This window comes from Echinops telfairi, unplaced genomic scaffold, assembly GCF_000313985.2.
Source record: "Echinops telfairi isolate 266 unplaced genomic scaffold, ASM31398v2 ScPeMD7_7424;HRSCAF=8462, whole genome shotgun sequence".
NCBI classification, from domain to species: Eukaryota; Metazoa; Chordata; class Mammalia; order Afrosoricida; family Tenrecidae; genus Echinops; species Echinops telfairi.
This window is the reverse complement of record NW_022111324.1, coordinates 80,045,293-80,072,343: the sequence shown is the minus strand read 5'-3', so window position 1 is coordinate 80,072,343 and position 27,051 is coordinate 80,045,293. Positions and strand designations below refer to the sequence as shown.

Sequence of the window (27,051 nt, the reverse complement as noted above, 5' to 3'; positions counted from 1 at the left end):
TGCGGGGGCAGGTCTACTGCCCTCCACATCGGTGTACTTCCTTTTGATTTTAGAACTCAAAGGCTAGCATACTCGTTCTTATGATTAATTATAAATCTAAGCATTTGGCTCTTCATATTTTTCACAAGTACCGTACTCAAAGATTTATACTCATAGTGATCCTATAGGGCATGATAAGGCTGCCCCCTGAGTTTCCGAGATGAACTCTTTATGGGAATAGAAAGCCAAGTCTTTCTTCCATGGAGCAGATTGGGGTTTTCAGCTGCTGACCTTGCCGTTAGCAACCCAACGATAACTACACCACCAGAGCGCTGTAGTAGCATAGGCGGTTAAAGTAGTTTTCCAATACAGTAATTTAATGGTTAAGAGATGGCTCTGAATTCAGACCAAGTGGCTTAAACTTAGTCACCATTTGTTAGTTGTGCATTTAACTCCAGGGCATCAGATTCTTTATCTGTACATGATCCTATCCAATGGTTTTCTTTCTTTCTTTTTTATTTTCTTAAGATGGTTTTCATGATTAAGTTTGATAACATATATGCTTAAGTGCTAACAAAGTACTCACTTATAGTTATTATGATTGATTATCAATTTATGTGATAGCTTAAATTTGACCCATTTCCCAAATGGCAAAAAAAGGCACCTCTTGGGTAATGGAATGACTACTTAGGTCAAGGCCCAGAATGCCGCAGGAGCCGTTAACTAGTTAACAAGCTAACATCCACATTCTATTTAAAGGAGGTGTGTGTGAGCTGCTGACCTTGCAGTTGGCAGCCCAGCTCTTGGTCCACCACACCACCTTCTTTTGCTCCTGTTGCTGTTGGGTGCCAACCAGTTGGGTGCCAACCAGTCAGCTCCTGTTGCTGTTGGGTGCCAACCAGTCATCGCGACCCAATGCACCGCAGAGCGGAACCCCGTCCCCACATTGTTGCTGTGCTTGAGCCCATTGTCGCAGCCACTGTGTCATTCCATCTCATTGAGGGTCTTCCTTCTTTCGCTGTCCCTCTGCTGTACCAAGCATGATGTTCTCCTCCAGAGACTGGGCTCTCCTGACAACATGTGCAAAGTATAGGAGATGAAGTCTTGCCCTCCTTGCCTCCAAGCAGCACTCTGGCTCTACTTCTTCTAAGACAGATCAGTTTGTCCTTATAGCAGCCCGTGATTCTTTCAATATTCTTCCCCAGCACCACAATTCAAATGCATTGAATCTTTTGCCCATAGTATCCATTAAATGTAGCTGTTCTACCTTTCCTTCCTGAATTATAATCATCTCTCTCTTTTTTCCCCCCTTCCCCCCAGTATGTCTTTGCTCAACCATAGCTGTGACCCCAACTGTTCCATCGTATTCAACGGGCCCCACCTCTTGCTGCATGCAGTGCGAGACATCAAGGTGGGAGAAGAGGTAAGTAACCCGTGCTGCCACCTCATGCCTTCCTCTTTCATCAAAGAGCCTCTTCTGTTTTAAGGACTTCTAACCTTAAACCCAATTGGGCTTGAGTGGCATATTTTTATTGCCCTTCTTTATCTTTCTGGACAAAGGCAGTTCTGATAGAGTGTGTGCAAGGGAGCTGTGTTTGTATGACAGGGTGTATGCTTTATGCACATGCATGGGAGTCGGGAACCTCCTCTGTGGTGACAGTTCATCCCTTCAGTGTCCCCGTTTGCGGTCATCCTTCCATTGGTAGGGAGAGCGGCACAGCTTGTGAGTGGAATTCCAAGGGCTTGATCCTAATGTCATGAATCTCATTTTGAAAATTATTCAATTTTATGTGGTTAAGAAAGCAAACAGGCTTTACTCTATCAAGCCTCTATAAACCCATCAATTTTGCAAGTGGAATAGGCAGGGACATGTAGCTGAGAATTGGCCTTGGCTGTGCAAGTTGTGGAGCTCTGGTGGCGTAGGGGTTACGTGTCAGGCTGCTCTCCACAAAGTAAGCCGGTTGAAACAACCGACTGCTCCCTGGGGAAAAGATGGGCTTTTTACTTCTGCAAAGAGTCATAGCCTTGGGCAGTTCTACCCTGTCCTATGGAGTCCCTAGGTGTCCACCTCGACTTGGCAGGGGTGAGTTTGGGTTTTGGTTTATGCTAGTTGTGCAGACCAGCTGGTCTCTTGGTGCAGAAACTTCAGAGCAGCCGGGGTCTCTCAGACAACCGCTAATGGTCTGGTCTAGGGTTGTTGAACCTGAGCCTGCCTGGGGTTCACATAATTACTACCTTGTTCAGTCTAGGGTTGTAGGGGTTTACACTTTCTAGGATCCAGTTTCTTTCTGCCATCCAGTTAGTTAAAGTGGATATTTATTGCAAAGAAAACATAGTAACATCAGCTTTTATTGCATTTATGTAGCACTCTGCCAACAAAACCTAAACTCAAAGGCACCATATTTTAGGTAGACAGGAATTTGGATTTCATTAGACACTTTCAAACTGATTTTCCATAAGTAGACAGCCTCTTACACACCCACTCGCTGATTTTCCAATTTGGGGGACCAGTGTTCTAAGTACACTGGGCCATCTGTCAACCATATGGACAACAGATTCTTTTCTCCTAGGACCATGCATGTGTCAGGGGAGCTAAGTGGGCACCACTGTCCATTTTCAGCAACGATATATAGGGATGGAAGGGTGGTTATTGTTGTTGTTGATGATGACAATGATATGATGGCCTTTGAGTAAAGTAGAAACAAAGCACTACAAAACAGGCTAATGTGGTTAGAAACCACACGACACTAGATATGCTTGGAGTCATTCAAGGTGATCAAGAAACATTTTCATATCCATTTTCTAGGCTTGGCTGTCAATTATTCTCCTCAGCTGGTTTTTTTAATGCTTGCCTCACTTAAAAAAATTTTTTTAACTTCCTTCACCTTCCATCTGAGGAATAATCTTTCTTCTAACCCAACATAAATAGTATTACTCAGCACCCTAGAACCAAAACCACCAAACTCACTGCCAGTGAGTCAATCCTGACTTGTGGGGACCGACAGGACAGTGTAGAACTGCCCCTGTGGGTTTCTGAGACTGGAGTGGAAACTTCATCTTTCCCATATGGACCAACTGGTGGTTTTGAACTCCTAACCTCGAGGTTAGCAGTCCAATGCATCACCACCTTACTACCAGGGCTACTTTAGTATATATCAAAGCATCTTCTCAAGAAGGAGGACTTCTCGTCACAGCATGTTGAGAAAATAACTTCTCCTTCTTCTTATGCAGCCCTGGTGAGTGACATTATCTGTGCTGAATAATCCTCCCTCTGTCTGTCCACGATTTCTACCTGCTGTATTGTCACATGCCCTTTAAGTCCCTCTGAAACACCATCCCTCCCGGGAAGCTTTCCAGATTTTCCAAATGCATTGGACAGCTTTCCCCTGTGTGGCTTTGGCACTGCTTATGGCTCTCCTGGCGACTTCTGTTGAGATGGGAACTTTTCAAACCTTAGAGCAGCGATTCTCAACCTGTGGGTCGCGACCCCTTTGGGGGCCAACCGACTCTTTCACAGGGGTCGCTCAATTCATAACAGTAGCAAAATTGCAGTGATGAAGTAGCAACAAAAGTAATGTTATGGTTGGGGGGGTCACCACAACACGAGGAACTGTATGAAAGGGTCGTGGCGATAGGAAGGTTGAGAACCACCGCCTTAGATAAAGGACAGCTGGAAAGCATCCCAGGTTCCACAACCACATTGCTAGCCGCACTGTGAAATTGCCTTTTGGCTCTCTCCACCTCTAGCTGTTCTTTCAGAGACTTTCGGATGACTAACTTTCAAATCAGCCTCAAGGGTAAGACTTTTCTTTTTAAGGATGTTCATTGTAAGCTGAGTTGCTGGTGTTTGTGTGTTTTTGTCTCCTCATTTGCACACCTGATAAGGAACAACGTTTGTGTTCTGGTTGTATTAGGTTACGATGTACACTTTGTGGCCTACAGTCTTTAAAAGTATGTCTCCAGGAGGAAAGCTGGGTAGTGCAGGCCACCATTGGGAATTCCTGGCTAGCAGGGGCTGTAACTGTTATAAACAATGTTGCTGGCTGTCAGCATTCTCGGGAGCCATGTTAAATGGGGGGAATATCGCTTCTCAGCCTTTTGGCTAAGATCAAGTGTAAATAGAGGCAATGTGTTTTCCATAAACTGAGCATGTCAGTATGCCTAATGTCAGTTTTAATTGAAAATACTTTGAAAGTAGTAGAAACTGTTTGAATTCTTTACATATTTGTAATTTATCCAGAAGATATTCACAACATGCTTGACACTACTGAGTGCCAGACACTCGTTCTTGTTGTTGTTGTTGTTATCATTAGGTGCCATCAAGTCAGTTCTGACCCAGAGTGACCCTTAGTACAACAGAACAGAATACTGCCCGCTTCTGCGCCATCCTTGTAATTGTTCCTATGCTTGAGCTCGTTGGTCCAGCCACTGTGTCCATCCATCTGGTTGAGGGCCTCTCTCGTCTACCTAGTGGGGAAAGCTTCAAGAGGAGTGGCTCCTAGAATGTAAAGCCTGTAGAACTAGAGTGGGGTAAGGCAGGGAAAGGCATTCTGTAGACGATGCAGAGGCCAGAGATAGAGAGGTAAGTTCACAAAGCAAGGAGCAGGTCACATCAATAGACTGAAGAATTTGGGGGTGACTAGCAGATTAGGGAGGATGCAGGGGCCACACTAAGGATCTCTTATAGGTCTTATTAAGGACCTCAGTTCATCCATAGGTGCCATGCCAGTGTCTGCCACCTAGTAGGCACTTGGTAAATATATGTGGATGGGAAGGGGCAGGCAATGGGGATTGAACTGAAGGCTTTTGTACTGCACGGTGGCCGTTCAGTACAAATGGAAGATGGGGAGACTGAGGATCAGCTGATGCAATAATCTAGTACCAGTGACAGCCTGAAGTCGGTGATGGGTGATTGATGGTAGGGGATTTAAGGAATATAATACTTGGAACCTGAAGTGAGCAATATTGAATGATTGATTGGCTGACAGTGATGTGAGATAGAAAGAAGAGACAAAAATGATACCCTGGTTTAACTTCAAAAAGAAGTGAGATTTTAAAAATATATTAGTTCAGTTCAGAGCTAGTCTTAGCCCCCCACCCCCCACCCCAATGTCACTGTGACGTGTGATTCCAGTAGTGAAAAGGAGGTTTAATTTTAATTTCTTCCACGTGGGAGAAAGATGAGGCTCTCTGCGTCCATAAAGATTTACAGTCTCAGGAACCCTGCACCGAATCTCTGCTTTGGAAATGACTCAAAGGCAGTGGCTGCAGTTGGCTTGGCTTTTGTATCCACTTAGTCCTCAATGATGAAATGATGGTTTCATAGAAAAGGGATTCGTTTTGCCTAGAAAAGCTTAAGTAAACAACAGAGTTTCTGTTCGGCAAGTCTCCCTAGTGGTACTGCTCTGTAGTAGAAATGACTGACTGCCCTTTCCATAGAGCCACAGTAACGTGGCAAAGCGCTGCTCAGTGACAGTCCTCCTTCAGCACTGGCTTGCTCTGTGCCATTCAAGCATCCACTGGTCAATGACAAAGTTTCATCTCTATGTTTCTGCTAAAGGAGCCCTACATTTCATGAAAGGAGCCTCCATAAAACTGACAAGTCAGTGAATCTTTAATTATGTTTTTTTGGCTGATAAAAGCAAATTATTTAGCCATCCTTGTTGCTGCAGTCTGCCACAGGGTCAGTACCAACTCTCACCTACCACAGAGTAGAACAGTCCTGCTCAGTTTCCGAGGCTGAAATCTTTTAAAAATCATTTTACTGGGGGCTTGTGCGACTCTTATCACAATCCATACATCCATCCATTGCCTCAAACACATTTGTACGTATGTTGCCATCATTGTTTTCAAAGCATTTTCTTCCTACTTGAGCCCTTGGTATCAGCTCCTCATTTTTCTCCCTCCCTCCCTCCTTCCCTCCCTCCCTCCCTCATGAACTCTCGATAATTTATAAATTATTATTATTTTTTCATGTCTTGCACTGTCCGAATGTCTCCCTTTATCCCCTTGTCTGCTGTCCATCCCCCTGGGAGGGGGTTATAGTAGCTCATTGTATCCCTTTACCCACTTGTCTGTTGTCCATTCCCCTAGGAAGGGGTTATAGGTAGGTCATTACGATCGGTTCCCCCTCTGTCCCCCCACCTTCCCCTTCCCCTCCTGGTATGGCTACTCTCAATTGGTCCCGAGGAGTTTATCTGTCCTGTATTCCCTGTGTTTCCAGCTCTTAGCTGTACCCATGTACATGCTGTGGTCTAGCCAGATTTGTAGGGTAGAATTAGGGTCATGATAGTGGAGGAGGGGAGGAAACATTAAAGAATCAGAGGAAAGCTGTATATTTCATCGGTGCTGTACTGCACCCTGACTGGCCCATCTTCTCCCCACAACCCTTCTGTAAGGGATGTCTAATTGCTTAGAGATTGGCTTTGGGCCTCCACTCCGCACTCCTCCCTCCCCCCTCACTCATTCACATTGTGATTTTTGATCTGGGTCTTTGATGCCTGATACCTGTTCCCATTGACACCTCATAATCACACAGGCTGGTGTACTTCTTCCACGTGGGCTTTGTTGTTTCTCAGCTAAGTGTCCGCTTGTTTATCTTCAAGCCTTTAAGACCTAGACGCTATATCTTTTGATAGCCGGGCACCATCAGCTTTCTTCACCACATTTGCTTATGCACCTGGTTTGTCTTCAGCAATCATGTGAGGGTGAGCATCTCAGAGTGCCGGATTATTAGAACAAAGTGTTCTTGTGTTGAGGGAGTACTTGAATAGAGGCTCAATGTCCATCTGCTTCCTTAATGCTAAACTTATAAATATATGCATGTAGATCTATATCCCAGTCATCATATATAAATATATTTGCATATGTACATGCCTGTATTTAGATCTCTATAAATTCCCTTTGCCTGCTAGTTCTTTCCTCTATTTCCTTTTGCTTTCCTCTTGTCCCACTCTCTTGTTCAGCCTTCATTTGGGTTTCAGTAATTCCTTTCAGTTACATTGCCCTTGATCAAGCCCTACCAGACCTCCTACACCCTCCTCGCCATCTATTTTCAGTCACTTGTTGTTTCCTTGTCCCTGGGTTTGTTAACCCCCACTTCCTTTCCCCTGCCTCCCCCTCTCCCATGCCCCCCTCCAACTGTCCTCCCGTAGTTCTCTCTTCAGCCTTGTTTATCCTGCCTATCCCATCCAGATAGACATGCAGAGACAACAATATGCACAAACACAAGACCGAGCACAACAAAGCAACAATAGAAAATGAAACAATAGCTACAACAACAACAAAGGCAATGACCAAAAAAAAAAAGAAAAGCTAAACAGTTCCTGGTCTATTTGTTGTCCATTACAAGTGTTTTCCAGTCGAGTCTGATGGGGCGCCACACCCTGGCCCCACAGTCTATTTTTGATGTTCCCTGGGGACTTCATTGTTCTGCCCCCCTTGCTGCTCTGTTTCACAGCCCCAGCGTCTCACCTTGGTGTGGTGGCGTCAGGGTTGGCACAATTCCCACCGTGTGTCTCCAGTGTTGTGCCCCGTGGTGCTATGGGTCAGTGCGGAACATCGTGTCTCATGGTGGGGCCAGCCCTCTGGTCCTCTCTGTGCATTGACTGCTCTGAACAGGAATATTGTCCTTAGGGATTGGTGGGCCAGGATGTGCTTCTCTCTTTTTTCCTCCCCCCTCGTTAGCTCCTGTGTGCTCTGATCAGATACGTCCCTCTCATTGAGCTGTAGCTTCAGTTCTGTCCTCTGAAATGGATTCTTCTGCGGGGAGTGGGGGCTGCCCACCTAGTTGGTAATGGGGCTGGCCCCTCAGGCCAAGGCTGAAACCTTTATGGAAGCAGACTACCTTACTTACATTTTCCCCATGGAACCAAATCATTGGTGCCCAATTGCCATCCTTCAGTTAACAGCTGAGTGCTTAATCATTGTGCCACCAGGGCTTCTAGCTATCATTGACCACTTTAATAATATGGCGATGTTTTTCCCACAAAAATGAATGAAAATAGGCTTACCCTTGGGTCCTTCAGCTTCGAAAGTGTGTTTCGCCAACATCACTGAGGCACAAAGGAGAGAAAGGCTTCCAGAGAGCAGTCTTCATAGGAAGAGGCTTTGTTTGAGCCCTGCAGGAGGAGAGAGCTAGGAGCACGCAGCATGTGCACAGGAGGCGTGGTCAGCCCTGACTGCGATCCTAGAGCGAGGTTTCACATGCATGGTCTCCAGGCGCGGCAAGTCCCATCATTGTGGTGGATAGACTGGCGTGGGGAGAGGTGTTGAGACGAGAAAGGCACGTGGAAGGTTAGTTAGCGAAAGCCTGGGGTATCTATTAAGAAATACAGCTTTGATCCCACGAGCAATGCGACGTCATCAAAGTCTCCCTGTAGAGACATGTCATGATCAGATCTGAGTTTTAAGAAGGGTTCTCCCAAAGCAGTTTGCAGATGACAGGTGGACCGCAGTTAGCAGGGAGGCTAGTTAGAAAGCCATTGGCGCATCTAGGTTATCATTACAGGCCGTTGCAGGATCTTGATAGAGGCGGTACAAATCTGTTTATTGGCGCTAAATAGAAGAACTTGTCTCCTGATGCCCATTCACTGCATTACACGATTCCGTGTGAGTTCAGGCTCCTTATAATAAAGTGTTTGGTTAGTTGAGCGCATTTCTCTGGTGTGTGGCAGCCCCTGAATTTGGTGGCATCACACTGAGCACATTGTAATCACCCAATATCCACGGCCCATAAACCTGTGCTGATAGCTGTGGCTGCGTTGCGAATTAGAGCCCTGGGCTTCACCCAGGAGTGAACATAGAAATCCCCAGCTTTTACCACTGTGCTCCTATCAAGGAACTGGGGCCCAGAGAAGAATGGCCCAAAAATGAGTGGATAAGCTGCCCCCAACTTAGAAAGTTCTTGTTGTGAAGTGCCATCAAGTCTGTTCTGACTCGTAGCGACCGGTGTACAAGAGCGTGTAGCACCACCTCGTCCTGCGCCATCCTCACAGCCATTCTTATGTTTGAGCTCATTGTGACAGCCACCGTGTCAATCCATCTTGTTGACCATCTTCCTCTTTTCTAATGCTCAACTCTCACTTGCACATGAGGCGGCTGACAACACCCTGGCTTGGGTCAGGCACGCCCTCGTCCTCAAAGTCACATCCTTGCTTCTAGACACTTTCAAGAGAGAGCTCCTCTTCAGCAGATCTACCCAATGCAATGTGTCCTTTGATCTCTTGACTGCTGAAAGGTACTCATAAGCTGTTTCCAACTGTATGCTCCAAAACCAAGCTCACTGCCATCGAATCCTTACTGTGCAACAGAGGCCCTGTAGGGCAGGGTAGAACTGCCCCACGAGTGTCTGAGACTGTCACTCTTGATGGCAGTGGAAAGCCCTCTCTTTCTCTCACGGAGCCGCAGGTGGTTTGGAACCGTTGACCTTGTGGATCACAGCCCAACTCATCAGTACGCCACCAGTGCCTCCGAAGTATGTTTCGAAAATGTTCCAAATCCCAAGGAATCTAATTCTAAAGTGCTTAGAATTAGGTTGTTTCAGATCTGGAATATAGTGTTTTCTAGAAAGGGAGAACCTTGTGCGACGTGACAGCCCTTTGCAACTCAGAGGGAAAAGAATTCTGGAGAATTAAAACGTCACCTCAGAGGGAAAAGGAAGTGCTGAAGAACTGAAAAGTGGTTGTGGTTTCCACCAAAGGAGCCTCGTTGTTACAGCAGTAACAGAAATCTGGATACGGGCTTCAGTAGTGCAGGTGTGATGCATCAGCTCTTACAAATGTAGCCTCTCCCACGGCCCCAGAAGTATAAGAAGTAGCTGTGATGTTTGGGGGAAAAAGCCCTAGACTTGAATCTAGGGACATGGGTGCAAATCCAAGCTGGGTCTGCATCCAAGACCTTTGCTGATGTTCATGTGGCTTCACTAGCATACACACTATATTCTGGTAAGGAGCTCTAGTGGCAGTGCTGGGTAAATGCTGAGAAGCTAACGGCAAGGTTGGAGGTTCAAACCCACCAACTGGTCCATGAGAGAAAGGGGAGGCTGTCTGTTCCAGTCAAGATCTACACCCTCAAAAATCTAATATAGGATCCCTGTGGGTCAAAACAGTGGATTTGGGTTTGGTATTTTCATTTCTTAAGGACAGGCCCTCTTGTTTCTGCAGGGGGACTACCGTGTGGTAGGTACCTAACACCTGGTGGATCTAGAGACAGCCAGCCAGTGCAGGTTGTGGCTTTTGTCATCTGGTGACTGCCAGGGTTGATTTGACAGAGCCGGCTGGTCTCCTTCCTCCCTGACTTTCAGGAGGCCCTCCCAAGGGTGCATGTTCTGTCAGACGAGGGCCTGCTTTCACCCTACTACCCTTTCCAAACAAGCAAGGTCAGGCTTGCAGACAGGAGCCGCTGCCATCTGTTAAGTTAAAGAAAGCCCACACGGAATGTTTTATGATGGTGTGTTTTACGCTAGAGAGTTTTTGTCAGCTCCTTCCGTAGATAATTCTTCCACCTTCCTTCTTGGTAACACCCCCCCTCTTTCCCGACCACAGTGCCCCCGTAATGACTTTCTAGGTAAAATCAAATAAGTAAGTTACAAAATAGGTTACGAGCTGATGTCTGTAGGTGACAGCCAAAGAACAAACAGAGCCAGTGAGGAAGTAAGGAGTGGCAGGGTGGGGTGGGAATCCAGCTGCTATTTAAAATAGGGTGGCCAGGTCAGGAAGAGAAGGTTGCACAACATTCAAGGAAGCTGAGGGAGGTCACCATAGTGGATTGGAGGAGGGGGCTGAGAGGACAGTCGGAGGAAGTAACCCAGGGGGCTGTGGGGGTGGGGGGTGCACCATGAAGTGAGAATGTGCAAAGGAAACAGCCAGATGATGTGGCTTGGGAGAGGTGGGTAGCATTAAAAGAGGTTTCAAAAGTGGTTGGTTACAGATACATTTTTTTTCATCGTTTTATTAGGGGCTCATACGACTCTTATCACAATCCATACATACATCAATTGTATAAAGCACATTTGTACATTCATTGCCCTCATCATTCTCAAAACATTTGCTCTCCACCTAAGCCCCCAGCATCAGCTCCTTATTTTTTCCCTTCCCTTCCCCCTCCCCCCTGCCTCATGAACCTTTGATAATTTATAAAGTATTATTTTGTCATATCTTGCCCAGTCTGATGTCTCCCTTCACCCACTTTTCTGTTGTCCATCCCCCAGGGAGGAGGTCACATGTAGATCCTTGTCATCGGTTTTCTCTTTCCAACCCACTCTCCCTCTACACTCCCAGTATCACCACTCACACCACTGGTCCTGAAGGGTTCATCTGCCCTGGATTCCCTGTTCCCATCTGTACCAGTGCACATCCTCTGGTCTAGCCAGACTTGCAAGGTAGAATTGGGATCATGATAGTGGGGGGGTGGGAGGAAGCATTTAGGAACTAGAGGAAAGTTGTATTTTTCATCATTGCTACAGATACATTTTTAAGCAAGAACCAAGAGAAGTTGCTGGTAGATTGGATGGAGGCTGGGAAAGGAAGGGAAAAGCCCAGGATGACTGAAGAGTTCTCAAGCGGAATAACCGGCCACGTCCCCCACAGCGGAGGTAGAGAAGGCTGCACCTGAGATGCCGCTTTGAGGGGAATCAGGAGTTCAGTTTCATACACGTTGGATTAGACTCTCAGTACATAGGAGGTTTCATCAAGGGAGACATGCCTGAGAAGGATGGTGCTTCCTGGTGAACTGGGGCTGTAAGGAGACTTGTAGGGGTAGAAAGAAACTGGAGTCTCCCAAGTCTGTCCTCTTGCCTTCCCCGGGACCTCTCACTCCCCGAGGCAGGGCAGTCTGAGAGCCACGGCCAGTGATCCCAGCCTGACATTAAATTCTCCCTATTTGGAAATGTTTCCGTAGTTCTTAACCTCGCCACAATGAGAGAACTGTTTCCTGATTTCCAAGGTACCAGTTTCGGGTGCCGTTCCAGTCCATAAAGCAACTATAGAATGTATGAGGCTGGAAGGGCAATTTAGCTGCATTGTCTGCTACCTCTTTGATTGCCAGGGTTCATTTGGCCTCCCTATTGGCCAGTGGTCACAGAAGTACTAAGGAGCACTGGTGGCATAGTGGGTTACCAAGCGGGCTGCTAACTGAAAGGTGATGAGTTTGAAAGCACCAGCCATTCAGTGGGGAGAAAATGAGGCTTTTTCTACCTTGTCATATAAAGTCATAATGAATCAGAATCAAGTCAATGGCAGTGAGGGGTTTTTTTGTTTGTTTGTTTGGTAGAAGTACTGAATCTACTGTGGCTCTTAATATACTGCTTAGTAGACAAGGGATAAGGTATAAAAGTTATAGTGATCATGAGCCCACTTCTTTAGAATACACATATAATACATGAATAATGCCACATAACAAGGAATTGAAAGAAAGACATGACATTTTTCACCCGTGCAGGTGATCAGGTATATACAGATAGATATGTGTGCACACATCTTCATGGAAGACACATTTGCACATACTCGTGAGACATAACTTAGGAGAATAGTTTTCTGGGTTTGAAGATATAGTACTTTATTCTCCTGGGCCAACTCAGCTGGCCTCTCAAGGTTCATTTCTGCATCTCAGTGAGGCAAGCAGAGCCTGGATTCTTAAATGCTTGCAAACAGCCACCTTAAGATACAAATACTGGTCTCAGAAGCAAAAGAGAAGGAAGAAAACTAACCTATCAGAGAAGAAATTAGTCTACAAGGCTAATAACTTAGAGAACTCAGCAAAATGTGCCCTGAGACCAGAATTATATGGTTCTTGGCTCCCACTACTGACCATTCTGATCAGGGCTACAATAGATTGGCACACAAAATAAAGGATATTACCCATGAAAACTATACCCCCACCAAAAAAAAATCTACAATTACTCTAAAGCAAAAATGAGAAGATATTGGCAGGGGTGGGGGTGGGGGGCGCATGCAGGAAACTCCAGTTCTGGAAATGGAGCAACTAGAATGCCACTGAGGAGAACGTTAACACATTGTAGAGAACGGAGCTACTGGAAGTGAACACTTTACGTAGAAGTTGTCAAGTGTGAACCTAATTTGCGGTGTAAATTGAAAACACGGTGACCTTTTATTTTAAAAATAGTGGTGATTATCTTTGTTTGAGGGGTGAAGATTATAAATGGTATCTTCTCTCCTATACCTTTTGGTATAAACAATAAACAGGTATTACTGGACTGATTAGAAATCATACTAACTGTTAATTAAGGAAAATGAGCACAACAGCCATATGACCTCTTCCCTCTGGGCCTGCGCAGCTCACCATCTGCTACCTGGACATGCTGATGACCAGTGAGGAGCGCCAGAAGCAGCTGAGGGACCAGTACTGCTTTGAATGCGACTGTTTCCGGTGCCAAACCCGCGACAAGGTATGCTGTGTGGAACCAGCTTGGAACACCTCCCAGGCAATATTTTAATTAGCTCTTAGAGAACTCTGACTTAATTCTGCTCGTTTAAAAGTAAATGGCCGTCTGTGCCTAGTAGGAAACAAAGGTGGGTGAAATAATGCATGCAGCGGCATGTATTTTAATTCCTGTAAGTTTTTATCATGCACCAGGCAATAAGAGGTTTCCCTCAGGTGAGGCTCCAGGGAACTCTGAGGTTATTGGGAATGCAGGCCTTACACAGAACTGAGAGGATGTTGAAGGCCAGTGTCCTGTAGCACATGACAAGAGGGTCACATTCCACTGTGACTGATAAGTTATTTCTCAGTAATAAATGGATTAAGTTATACCTAGGCTTTTGTTTCTTTGGAGTGCGTTCTGTAGGCTCTCTACTACAATACTTTGTCAGCTAAAGATCACTTATTTATGAAGTTTTACTCTCTCAGAAGAGAACAGCCAAAGTCAATGCTACAAAGATAATGAATGACCTTTCCTCGTGTTACTCATATACTCTGCTCACTTCAGCCTGTTTGCTTTTACCTTGCCCACGCTGGGTTATCAGGTGAAATCTTACTGCTGTCGTGCTTTCTCGTTGTTGGAACTCTTTCATAATCATTATTGTGTTGATCTCAGTAATTAGAAATTATGAAACTGAATTCAAGGAAGTTGAGAGATAAGTCTAGGTGATAGGATAAAAGAGAAAGTAGGTAAGCCAAGCCTCAAAAACTGGGATCTTTTGACTAAATTAGTGCTTCTTTTATTATACCACAATTGTCTGTGACCTCAGGCATTGACATTCATGGGGAGAAATATGTGCTGTGGCCGTGTGAGAAAGAGCCGTCAGTTCATTCTGATGTTGCAGCGGTCAGTCAGTAGGTGTATCTTAGTATTAAAAAAAGGCCTAGAAATCAATGGAGTGAGTGGACACATTTGGATCCACTGCTAATAGTGTCTTGAAATTCCACAGTAGGACCCCTTATTCCACCTTAACATTAGCAAGAATATGTTAGTAAGAATTCCCTGCTAACATTAATTACTAATTACTGGCAAGAATTCATAAGGAATTCCCTGTGAATCCTCTCCAGACTATAACATAAAAGGGCAGTATGCTAGCTTCCCACAAGGATCCTTATCATTGGGATTGACTTGGGATTGGGCTGGGATTGAGAAGGCTCTTGAATGTAGTGCCTCTTAGGTGCCTTGGATATGATTATTATTTTTTTTAAGTCATCCAAATCATGGTGGTCCATGTCTATAAAAGTAAAACTATACTCCACGGGGCTTTGAAGGGTTAATTCTCACAAGGAAGTCAGTAAGCCTCTCTTCTGAAATGCCTCCAATTCGACTTGAACCCTTTACTTTTTGGTCAGCAGCTGAGCTAACGGTCTACATATGGCAGACTGCATATGTATGGTAGACACTCAGTCTTGAGTGCCGGAGTGATTACGCTGTCTTGAAATCGGGGCCATGCTTTTCTTTTGCTCTTCTAGTCAGAAGTTGGGATAGCATAGTGTATTAGGAAAGCTTTGTCTGCAGATAGAGATAGCCTCACTAAATAAAACCCACTACCATCACATCCATCGTGACTCAGCGCGACGCGATAGGAGAGAGTGGAACTGCTCCTATGGGCTTTTGAGAATGTAACTAAAAAAATGAAGTTTCATTAAAATATAATTCACATATCATACAATTCAGTGCTTTAAGCATATTAAATAAACATAGTTGTGCAATCATTAGAAGAGACCCTAACTTTTCATAGGAGTAGAAAGCCTCATCTTTTCCCCACAGAGTGGCCATTGGTTTTGAACTAGTGATGTTGCAGTTACCAATCCAATACCTAACCCACTAGGTCACCAGGGCTTCTACCCAACTAAGCAGCTAGATGTATTTGCCTGAAGAATTCTGAAGGCAGTTAACCCCACATTCCATTTCTTCCTCCTGACTCTCCTTCTTCCTCTGTTGCTTTAGGCAAGTAGAGATTGATTTCTGTACCTTAGAAGGGCACTTGAAAACTTTTCAGACCCCAGACACTTTTAAGCAGCAAAGGAGGAGATAGAACGTACTGCTATCCAGTTGATTCTGACTCATCGAGACCCTAATAAAACGGTAAAACTGCCCCTGTCAGTTTCCTAGACTATTAACTCTTTACAGGAGTAGAAATTCCCATCCTTCTCCTGAGGAGTGGCTGGTGGTTTTTAACTTCAGACCTTGTGGTTCATAGCCCAACTCATAACCTCTCCACTACCAGAGCTCACTTAACTACAGTCTTAGGCCAATTACCAACTATGAGCAACTACTCATTCCTCTCAGCAAGGATTCAGACTCTTGTCTTTCTCCTTAGTTACCCCTTGCATGCGGCTGTTTTCTCCATTGTCCCAAGTTGATACTGCCCCCCACTCTCTAATTAGTGCATCGCTGCCCTAGACAGGCAAAAGAGAGTTAATAAAATACCCTGAATTCCAGTTTGTTGTGATGGAAGAACGTGCATTGATGAAGGGTAGGGTTACCCAGCAGATCACTGTGATTGCTGTGGGTGCCTTGCTTATACACCTACAACAAGCTGAACCTGGCAAGAGTTGTGTGATATAGTTGCAACAACAAAAGAGACATGTGCTGCATGTCTGTACACTCAAACAACTCACAGAATATGGGTCCCGAATTTAGAAGTTTAGGGTCATGGCTTCATGAAATAACCCATGTAATTGCCCCAATATTGTGTTTAGTGTTTCTGCTCTAGTGCCTACTTTGCTGCTGGGGTCTTAAAAGAGCCTGTGGTGTTAAAAGCTTGCAAGTGGCCCTCTAAGGTGCTTATTCTCTACTTGCCAACAGCAGCAGAGGAAGAAGGAGAGTCAAGACTAGGAGGAAGACATGGCTGATTGCCTCCATAACAATTGCTCTTATTACCATGAGACCAAAGAGCTGGGTAGTGTCTGGCTGCCTTTACTGAATATTTTGATAAAAATATCTATGGCAGAAACTGACCCCCTCCCACCCCCACCCCCCAGAAGTGTGTGTTGCAGAGGACAACACTAAACCTACAGGTTAGGGAGAGGGGCTGGTTTGCCACACCCATACAGAAGCAAACCAAGAAGGATAAAGAGAGAGCGAAGGACTAGACCCCATACAGCAAGCCCACATGGTAGAATCACACTAGCTCGTGCACATTATGAGGTGTCCACAGAATCAGGTAACAGGCACCAGAAGGCCCCAAACAACAACAACAACATATTGTTGAGAACGAGGAGGGTCGGAGCAGAGATCCAAAACCCATTGGTAGACAATAGGACATCCCCTCACAGAAGGGTCACAAGGAAGGGATGCGTCAACCAGGTTGTAGTATAGCACTGATGAAAGACACAATATTCCTCTGGTTCTTTGAGGCTTCCCACTATCATAACCCCAGTCCTGCCTTTCAGTCCTGGCTAGACTGGAGCATGTACACTGGTAGAGATAGAGCTCTCGACACACAGAATCCAGGTCAGATAAACCCCTCAGGAACAGAAATGGGAGGGTAGGAGGAAGGTGGGGCGAGGAGAGGAAAGGGGGAACTGATTGCAGTGACTGATGCACTACATGCACACCCCCCACGCCAACCAGGGGGATGAACAACAGGAAGGAGGGTGAAGGGAGACAGCAGTCAGTGTGAGATATGAAAACAACAATAATTTATGATTTATCAAGGGGTCACAAGAGTGGGAAGGGTACAGGGAGGGGGGAAAGAGGAGCTTATTTCAAGGGTTCAAATAGAAAGTAAAGGATGATGGCAACATATGTACAAATATGCTTGATACAATTGATGTATGGAATGTTATAAGAGCCCCCAATAAAGTGAGTAAAAAAAAAAATCTTTGCAGAATCCTGATCAAAAGGGGGGAAATTCAAAACAGAATTTTAAGTTGTAAGGGAACCCAGAATTTCTAGAGCCATAGAAACTAGATGAACTTCTGAGACTATTTTTTCTGCTATAAGCTTTAAATTTTAAACCAAAATTGTCTCCTTAAGTTGTATCAAGATCAAAAAGCAGTGAGTACGTTATATGAGGTCAAAGAAACAAAAGCCATTCAAAAAAGGTTAGATAGGAAATTTAGGGGGCAGTAAGATTATGTTAATGAGAAGCAGCAACCCAAGGAGACCAGGAATCCATTGACGTTGAGTTGATTCAGACTCATAACAACCCTACAGGGCAGGATGGAATTGCTCCCTAGTATTTCTGAGGTTATAACCCTTATAAAAGTAGACTGCCCCCTTTTCTTCACACAGAGTGCCTAGAGGATAGGAAAGAGTACTTATCTATGCAGTTGTTGTAGGACTTTAACATTTCAAATGCTATGGATGATTAACAATTAAAAAGAAAAATTAAGGCCTGCATTTAAGAAATAACATTAATGCAATACTTTCTGATGGATAGGCAGCCCTTGCTTTCTTCTGTTTTATCTGCATTTTATTCTTGGAACAAACCGTCAGACACATATGAACCTAGGACACATTACTTTTACTCTTAGTTTTGCTTCTTTCAGTAGGTCATGATTTGAGATGATGCCAATTGATCACATTGAGCAATGTTGTAAAAATCAGCTATTTCAATCATTGTAGAAGTGTGATAAGAGTGTTGGCCATTCACTCACACAGATACCATGAGGATCTCAGGCCTCAGTGCTCGGGGAAGAAAGGTTCTTCTACTGAGGTGGTGGTGGTGGTGGTGGTGGTGGTGGTGGTGGTGTGTATATCTTGAATCTCATGACTGCTGGGATTTTTTTAAAATTAATGTTTCCTTTTAGCTTTGACTATTGGGAAATTTAGGATAAATTTATGATTCAGTTTTAGCTTCTGTATAAAATCATGTGGTATGCATTTTAATGATTTAAAAAAAGTATTATTGTGAACTCAAAAACAAATGAAACTTATTGCCACCATGTTGATGCCGGCTCACTGGGACCCTGTGGACAGGATAGAACTACCTGTGTGACTTTCTGAGACTGTAATTCTTTACAGAAGTAGAAAGCCCTTCTTGCTCCCATGAGTGGCTGGCTGTTTTGAACTGCAGACCTGTGGTTAGCAGCCCAACACATAACCACTACACCACCAGAGTTCTTTTGCTTGTGAGTTGAGTTTTTATATTTCAGATCATCGCTTTCAGATTACATTCCAGTAATCAACAGTTTATCTATCAACCCCCTCAGTGGTTTACCTTCCCCTCTTCCTCTGATTTCTCTGTTCTCTCTTGTGGGTTACTATCTACCCCTGCACCCAAGTTAACGTCTGTCAACCCTCTAGCCCAGTATCTCATCTTCCCTCCCCCTGCGCCACCTTGGTAACCTCCAACGTTTGTTCCTTTGGTATGATAGTCTTGTTTGTCTTTATAACACTGATCTCATACAATAGTTGTCCTTCTGTTACTGACAAATTTCACTCAGCTGAATGTTTTCCAAGTCCATCCATGCCATGAGGTGCTTCCGATTTCATCATTGTTTTTTCAGTCCTGCAGTGTATTCCATTGCATGCATGCACCAACATTCCTTTACTCGTTCTCCTCCTGATGGAGATTCAGGCTGTTTCCTCTTCTTGCTATTGCAGACAGTGCTGTGATGAACCTGAGTATGCATATGTCTAAAACTTGTGCTATGAGTCTTACTTTTCTAGGACACATACCCAGCAGAGGAATTGCTGAGTTTTGTGGAATTTCTATTCCTGGTTATTTAAGCTGTCACCTTAACACTTCCCACAATTTGTGTAGTCATACCAGCAGTGTATGAGAGTTCCAATCTCTCTGCATCCTCTCCAGCATTTGTTGTTTCTGTTTTTTTGCATTTGGCTCTCATTGTTGGTTTAGGAGTAAGGAAGTATCTCATCATTTCTTTGATTTAATATTTTTAATCACTCTCACTTCTCAAATCAGTGTAGAAATATTGCTATTACGCATGTATATTGCATATATGCATGTGTAAATGTGTCTGTAAGTATGTGTTTATGTGTGTATGTAAATTAACTGAAAACCATCTGGTTGGAAGAAAGGCTTAGGTCATTTGGAAAGTAGAAAGCAAGAAAAAAGATAGGTATAATTGGCCTTAGGATCTTGGAGGAAACTTAAACGATTCGAAAGTATGGAAACAATGGTATTTGAAATAAACTTGCTCAAACACAGTGTACACAACGAAAAGAGGGCAGACATTGAGGGACTAATAGGGACTGTTAGGAACTAGGCCATTAGGGATTATTCCAGTAATCCAGGAGTAAAGCAATTAGGCCATTGAGTAGATCGATATACAAAGAGTTTTAAAAGAAGAATCAAATACAGTTGTCTGTGGAAAGAAGATTGAAATGGCAAGTAAATATATTTTTACAACAAAGCATCTGGCAGTCTTACAGAACCAATTGATTCCATTCGTTGAGTTATACTTCCATTGACTTAGGTTCTGACCTGGACAAGCCAATGGAGAACCCAAACATTCCCAACAACCTCCCTTGGAAGGTACGTTTCATTTGCTCTAGAAATTAAACTGCTGCTAATTACAAAGGACAAGAAAACACGTGCAAATCAGGCCTGCTATGGAGGTGCTAGTTTGCCTGATGGTGCAGTATCGGAAGCATTGGGCTGCTGTTGAGCAGGTTGTGTTCGTCCCCACCAGATACGCTGATGGAGAACAATATGGCAGTCTGCATTTGAAGGGATTTGCAAGCTTGAAAACTCTGTAGGGCAGGTTTTACTCTGTCCTATGGGGTCATTATGAGTTGGAATTGATTCAAATGCTGCGAGTTTTTTGTTTTTTAATTTGTCATTAAGACTCCTGTATCCCTTATTTATTCCCATGCAAATTCAGAAATATCCAGATGGAAGCATATAATAAATATTACTAGATGCAGAAAGCTGGTGTGATAAATTTTCTAGGATCCAAGTAAAGCTGAAACTAAGAAAAATTTTCATTTGGGAACTGAAGTAAAATTCATTTTTACTAAACTAATTTTGAATTTATGATCATTTGGGAATTCACTGAGCTAAATTTACCTCTGTGTTAATTTTTCGAAGCAAATCAACAGTACAGAGATTTCAAGAGGGATGTTATATTACTGTACAGATGATAAATCTCAAATAAATGGAAACTTTAAAATATAGCTGATGGACTAATTGCAAATCAAGTTTATATTCTTATCTATGCGCATACCCTCTTACTTCTGAGTAGGAAACATTTTATAGACACATGGACTAACAGAGCTTTAAGTTGCCTTAAGACCATCTAATTTAATCCCCTTACATTAGAGGTGAGGAGGCAAATCCAGAGAGGATGGGTGACTTCCCCAAGACCACCCACCTTGTTAGAAACAAACTGGACTAGAATCCAGCAATGTAATCTAATACTTTCTGTCCTACACCTTTTGGCCTATCTTTAACACAATACTAAATGGATTTTTGGCTTAATTAAAGAGAATGGCCTCAAAGGGTATGGTAGACTGTAGATTGGCTACCCCACAGTTATTCAAAACTCTTTACTCCCTCATCGTCCTCTTGTATGACCTTTAAAAGGCAAAATGAGCATTTACCTAGCCTACGCTTTCAGATGTGGATGAAAATCCCTAGACGGTGTTTTTGTTGTTGGGAATATGCACAGCAGAACACAACACCAATCAGTTTCTACAGTTACAAATCAGTAATGGTAATTGCATTCTTCAACGGTACAACCATTCTCACCCCCTTTTCCAAGTTGAAGGATGCTGGTGGCCCAGCAGGTTAAGCAGCAATGTTGCTATCTTATATCACCATTTCTGCCCAAGACCTGTTTCCTGGAGATAATCCTTTCGGTTTCTGGTCTTCATTCCATGTTTCCAAAAGTAAAGTTTCTCTAAATCAGTTGCAAAGATGCTCTTTGCAACTGGACTGAATGACTTTTTCTTTCCAACATTTCAAATTTGCTTTTAGGCATATCTCTTACTTATGCTTCATTTTTACCTATTTTTTGGTTTTATACTTTCTTATTCATTTCTAATGCATGCTGTTCCCTTTTCTCATTGAGCATGTTAAGCATACTTCTTTTAAATCTTAGTCAACCTGTTCTGTAAAATTTGTTTTACTGGAATGCATTTGTGCTCTTGGTTATCGTTCTTAGCATTAGATTTTGCTACATGTTTTGAAAGTGTGAATGAGAGTTTCACTTTTATAGAAAGTATGCTGGTTTTGTTCCTGTTTCTCCTATGTTCATCTTCTCAATCTGGTAGTTTTGCACCTGCCCCATCTGGCCCTCAGACCCCTATTCAAATCTCGTGCCAGCGGTGATGTTGAGACTCTTACAGATCTGGCCACTTCATTTGTAGGCATCTTGGCTTGTACTGGGATATAAGTCTGGGGCTCTGTGTCTGCTAGCCTCCCCAGGCCTGTGATAAATATTTAGTCAAAGGGAACAGATCTGTATCCTAGTTTTCAATCTCCTTTTGTAAGTGACAGAGCCTCACCTCATCCCCTGGCATTAAGCTTTAAGGGTGACTCTATTTGACTTTCTTTTAAATAAATTTTCCCTTCACCCATTACCTGTGAACCTGCTAGCCTATTGCTTCATCTTCCGTTCCTTGTCATCCCTGTTCCTTGGTGACCTACAAAGTCTGTTCCCTTTTGACTCTTCTGATGAAGTCTTGATGCACATAGTGTTTTATGTTCAGTGGTTTCCAGTCATCTGTTTTTTCATGTACTATGTGTATTTCCTTCATGATATTTGATGAGTGTGTTTATCCCCTGCAATACCAACCAAAAACCCAAACTCAATCCAGGCAATTCTGATTCATTGTGAGACCTGCTCCTGTGGGTTTCAGAGATTGAAACTCTTTGCAGGAGTAGAAAACTTCATCCTTCTCCCACAGAGCCAGCTGATGTTATCGAACTGCAGACCTTTGGTTAGCAGCTCAGCATGTAACTACTACATCACCTGGACTCCGATACCTTCCAATAGGGCACTTACTTCTGTCCCTAGTTTCTCATTGATGATCTTCATAATGCTGTGATTTACATTTAGATCTTTAATCGACCTTATAAATAAAACAAAAGACCCACATGACCATGTCAGTCGACACAGATAAGGAATTTAACAGTTAACCAATAACAGTAACCAATCCCCTTGCAAATGGGAACCAGACAAGGATGCTCCTTATCACTATTCTATTCAGCATTGTGCTGGAAGTCAACAGAAAAGAAATCAAACAAATCCAAATCATTAGACAACAAAAAGAAAACAAACAATTCCAAATGGGCAAAGAAGAAGTGAAACTCTCACTACCTGCAGGTGGGGTGATTTTGTCCATACAAACCCCAAAGACTCTACAAAAAAAATTGTTGGAGACCAGGGAAAGATTCAGCAACATGGCAGGATACAAGATTAACATACAAAAACCAATCAGATTCCTGTTTATTAATGAAGAGATCTCTGAAAAAGAAATCAAGAAAACAATATCATTTATAAGAGTCACACAAAAGATGAACTATTTAGGAATAAACCTAGCTAGAGAAACAAAAGATTTGTAAAACTATAACTACAGACGATTACTACTACTACAAGAAACCCAAAGAGACCTACGTAAATGGAAGTATATCCCATGTTCATAGATAGGAAAGCTTCAAACCTAAAACTCATTACCATCAAGTGGATTTCAACTCACAGCGACCCTATAGGACAGAATAGAACTGCCCCTGTGGGTTTTCAAGACTAACTCTTTACAGGGGTAGAAATCCTCATCTTTCTCTCCAGGAAGGCTTCATATTGTGAAAATGTCAATACTACACAAAGCAATCTGTAAATGCAATGCAATTCTGATCCAGATCCCAAATCCATTCTTTAAAGAAATGGAAAAACTCATTACTAACTTCAAGTGGAGACTATGAGACTCGGGAGAAGAAAACAACTTCTTAAGAAGAACAATAAAATTAGAGGTCTCTCACTCCCGACCTCAAACCCATTACACAACCCTGGTACTGGCACAATGGTAGGTATATAGTACAATGACGTAGAATAAGAGGATTTAGAAATAAATTCATCGACCTACAGACAACTGGTCTTAGGTCAAGGGGCCAAAAAATATTAAATGGGGAAAAAGATGGTCTATTTGTTTTTCATTTGTGAAACGTCTTGTTCCTTATCACTTGCTGGAACTGAACTTGGATCTGTTACTGCGATCTTGTGGCTTCAGCTTTGCTTTTTGCTTTGACTATCTGTAGCCATTCCAGAAACAGTTCAATCAATGGGGAGCTAATGCTCCAATTCTAAGTGTATTTCTTGTTTCCTTCTATGGGGGCCGGGAAACAATGTTAATTACTGTCTTTACTAACTTTGTTTCTTCTTAGAGGGCTCTTTTACAACGCAGAATTGCCTTTCTGGCATCCGTTAAGAGTTCTTTTCAAACTGCCACCAGTTATAGAGCCCTGAAATGGCCTGACATCTGACAAAGTAATGGCACTGCTAGCACTAGGCAAGAACTGCCCCCAGTTGCAGCTGCGGGTGCCTATCAACCAGGCTATTCCTATTGAGCTGTGCAAATGGGGAAGAGAAGCAGGATTGAATGAGACAGAGAAACACGATTTCCTAACGAAGGAATAAAGACATTTTAGAGTCAAATTTATATTCAAAGCAAAAGAGAATAGTGTGCCCAAGAAAAAGTATTTTTGGTAACTTGATCCTATTTGAAATATGAACATTTTTTTAAAAGGTCATTAGTAAACCAAGACTTTTTTTTTTGGCTGCTGCCTTCCTCTATTTTGCTAAATTAATTGTAAGCAGAACTACCTAGTGACAGGATGATGGGACCAACTGACTCGGAATCGGTGTAGATTTCCAGTTTTCGCAGTCTAAGCAGAATGGGTTTCCTGTTTCTAAAATTCTCGTCACAACTGAATTACATTATCTTTGGGGAGATTATGAAGATTGGCCCGAGGACAGAAACAGTGTGTGTCACACTGGTTGAGTTTTAAAATAGCCAGAAACCTAGCATTGATGAATGTTACTTAACGGCTCGGTTCTTCAGAGAATCAGAAAAATGAGTCTGCCCGCGTGCAGGCAGTGCTGGCTGGCATTGACGGCCAAATGAGGAAAGGCATTTGTGGACTTCATAACCACATAATCACATCTGCAGGGTTACATGAAAGAGTGGGAGAGGCCTTGGGCCACGGTACAATGGGCAATAAAGTTGGCTGGAAAAGAATAAAACTATTGTGTTCTCCTTGGGCTATTCTGCTCACCACATCACAGGATGTGTTTTACTGCAGCTCTCTCCCCAGTGAACAGACAGCTGTGCTCTTTCGTGTTACTCTGTTTGCCCAAAAGAGATTTTGGAGATGTAAGATGTCTACATCCAGGAGTGACAGGAGGGTCTCTCCACAATTTGTGGTGACTTGAAATCCATATCACAGCCTCTTCCGTTCTTGCATAAATATCCCTTTCCACTGACTTTCGGGTTACAAGAAACTTCTGCTCAGGGGACAGATCAGTGGTGGCAGCTAATGTGGCGAGAGGATTGAGGTACAGGGGCATATGTATTCCTGATGTACCAAGCACTGCAACTAGCGCAGAACAGGACACGCATCAAGCATTCAGGACAGAATGAAGTAACTCTCCCACAGACAGTACTGTAAATTAGAATACCTGCTGAAGCTTTGAGGGCACGTACTACATGCTTAGTACTCTTAAGTTTTTAATATGCCTTGTCTCCTTTAACCTTTTAGCCTGGTGGTTCAGTTACTTCTATTTTGCAGATGAGAGCACTGGAACCTTTTGGCTTCAGAGGCTATACTTTACCACTCCACTGTGCTAGCTATACGGTTCTATGAGCATTATCTGTATCTTCTCTAGTTTATTTTTAAATTTAATTGCCATTGCTATTCAATAAGGTGCATGCTTTTTAAAAACAGTTTTATTGTCAATAGTTCACATATCATGCAATTCAGTAGTTGAATTATATTCAAAAGAGTTGTGCAATCATCACCGCAATTAATTTCAGGACATTTTCTTCTCCTGCTCAGTGTTGCTAACTCACATTGCCCCCTAACCTCCCCTGCATGCCCCTAGGTAATTATTCATCGAGTTATTGTCTCTATAGAGTTTTTGATCCTGGATTTCAGATACGGAAAAGCATACAGAACTCAAACAGATAAGCAAAAACCAGCAATGAAAAATATCAATTGAAAAGAAAGCAGAAAATAATAAAAACTGAAACAACTTTAAAATGGATTAAAAGGGCGATCAAAAGATGAAGTGTTATATTTTAATCTAACTACATCTGCCATATTCTACTTTATAATGTGCTGTCTTTGATAGCAAGGCTATATGATCAAAGGGGGTTTACCGGATGCTCAACCATGTGGAGACTCTGCAAATGGATTTTCGGCTTCCACTGTCATCCATAGCCTGCTACAAACTGGGTATTCAAAACTGAAGCTACGATACCATTCATTCCTCCGGACTTGGGTTTTTCACTTATCATCCTTGGATCATACAGGCTGGTATGCTTCTTCATGTGAATTTAATTGATGCCTCTGTGAATAAGTGTTATGGAAAATTTTGCCCTGTCACCTATCCCTATTGCTCAAATAAATAGTGTCCAGTCACTTAAGAGGTTAATCTGTACAAGTCAGTACTTCATGTATTCAGTCTGAAAAACTGGCCTATTTTTGTATAATTTACTTTTCTCAATAATGTTTTAAATTCTACACCATTGGTTAAATTAATGACACTATCAATGAAGTTACCTTATGCCCCAAGGGGATAATATCTAATGTTCTCTATCATAAAATAATAATGATGTCTCTTAAGTGAGCCAGAGATACACAAACCAGAGATATGAACGGATTTTGGACTCACACTTAATTCTTTCCCCAATCTAAGAACAGTTAGTCTTATGACAGGGGCCTGATCAATGCTTGACCTCATGAAGAGATCACTAAAGCTATGGGTACTATAGCAAGTGTGGTAAAGACACCAGATGGGGCCCAGCTCTCAGAAAGCACAGTGCCTGGGCCTTCAAGGCTTGTCTTAAAACATGCAGCCATCTAAATGAGGCACCATTATAAACATTTACACACAAGTTTCTGTGTGAACATGAAGTTTTATTTATTTTGGTTAAGTAAGTAGCAGTGGGATTGTGAAGAGTCTTCGTGGTTAAGTACTTGAGCACTAACTGAAAGGTTGCTGGTTCAAACCCACCAGCCATTCCAAAGGAGACAAGACCTAACGATCTGCTCCCATAAAGACCGTAACCTCCGGAGCTCTATGGGGGCACTTGTGCTCTGTGCTGTTAGGTGGCTGTGAGTCAGACTGACTTGGTGGCGCAGAGCAACAAGACAGTAAACATATGTTCAGTGTATATGAAACTGACAAACTGGACGCCCCAGACAGAATTTCAAATTCTCCTAGCCCCCAGACTTCTCACACCATGGAGACTCAATAAGCCCCTGAAACGATCACCCTGAGATAATCCGCAGACTTTCAACCAAAAGTATCCCCTGAAGTGTCTTTAAAATCAAACTAGTTGAGTTCCACTAGTAAAAAATGCCCGACTATTTATAGAGCTCTAGATAAAGACATGTACATATACAAATATATGAGGATGGGGAAATAGATCTATGAGCCTACATTTATAGGTTTAGTATTAAGGTAGCAGAAGGACATTGGGCCTCCACTCAAGTA

General features: G+C 43.1%; 1 protein-coding gene across 2 annotated transcripts in view; it reads left to right on the top strand.

The window, feature by feature from the left end:
- SMYD3 (SET and MYND domain containing 3) overlaps window positions 1-27,051 on the top strand; it is a 775,649-nt gene that overhangs the window by 588,186 nt on the left and 160,412 nt on the right. Inside the window, exons 7-8 of one of the 2 annotated variants that reach the window (XM_004699962.4) lie at window positions 1,300-1,402; window positions 13,274-13,384. In XM_004699962.4, coding sequence (XP_004700019.1) covers window positions 1,300-1,402; window positions 13,274-13,384 — 214 coding nt within the window. The remainder of the gene's footprint in view (window positions 1-1,299; window positions 1,403-13,273; window positions 13,385-27,051) is intronic. The other variant, XM_045297858.1, reaches the window with a different exon arrangement.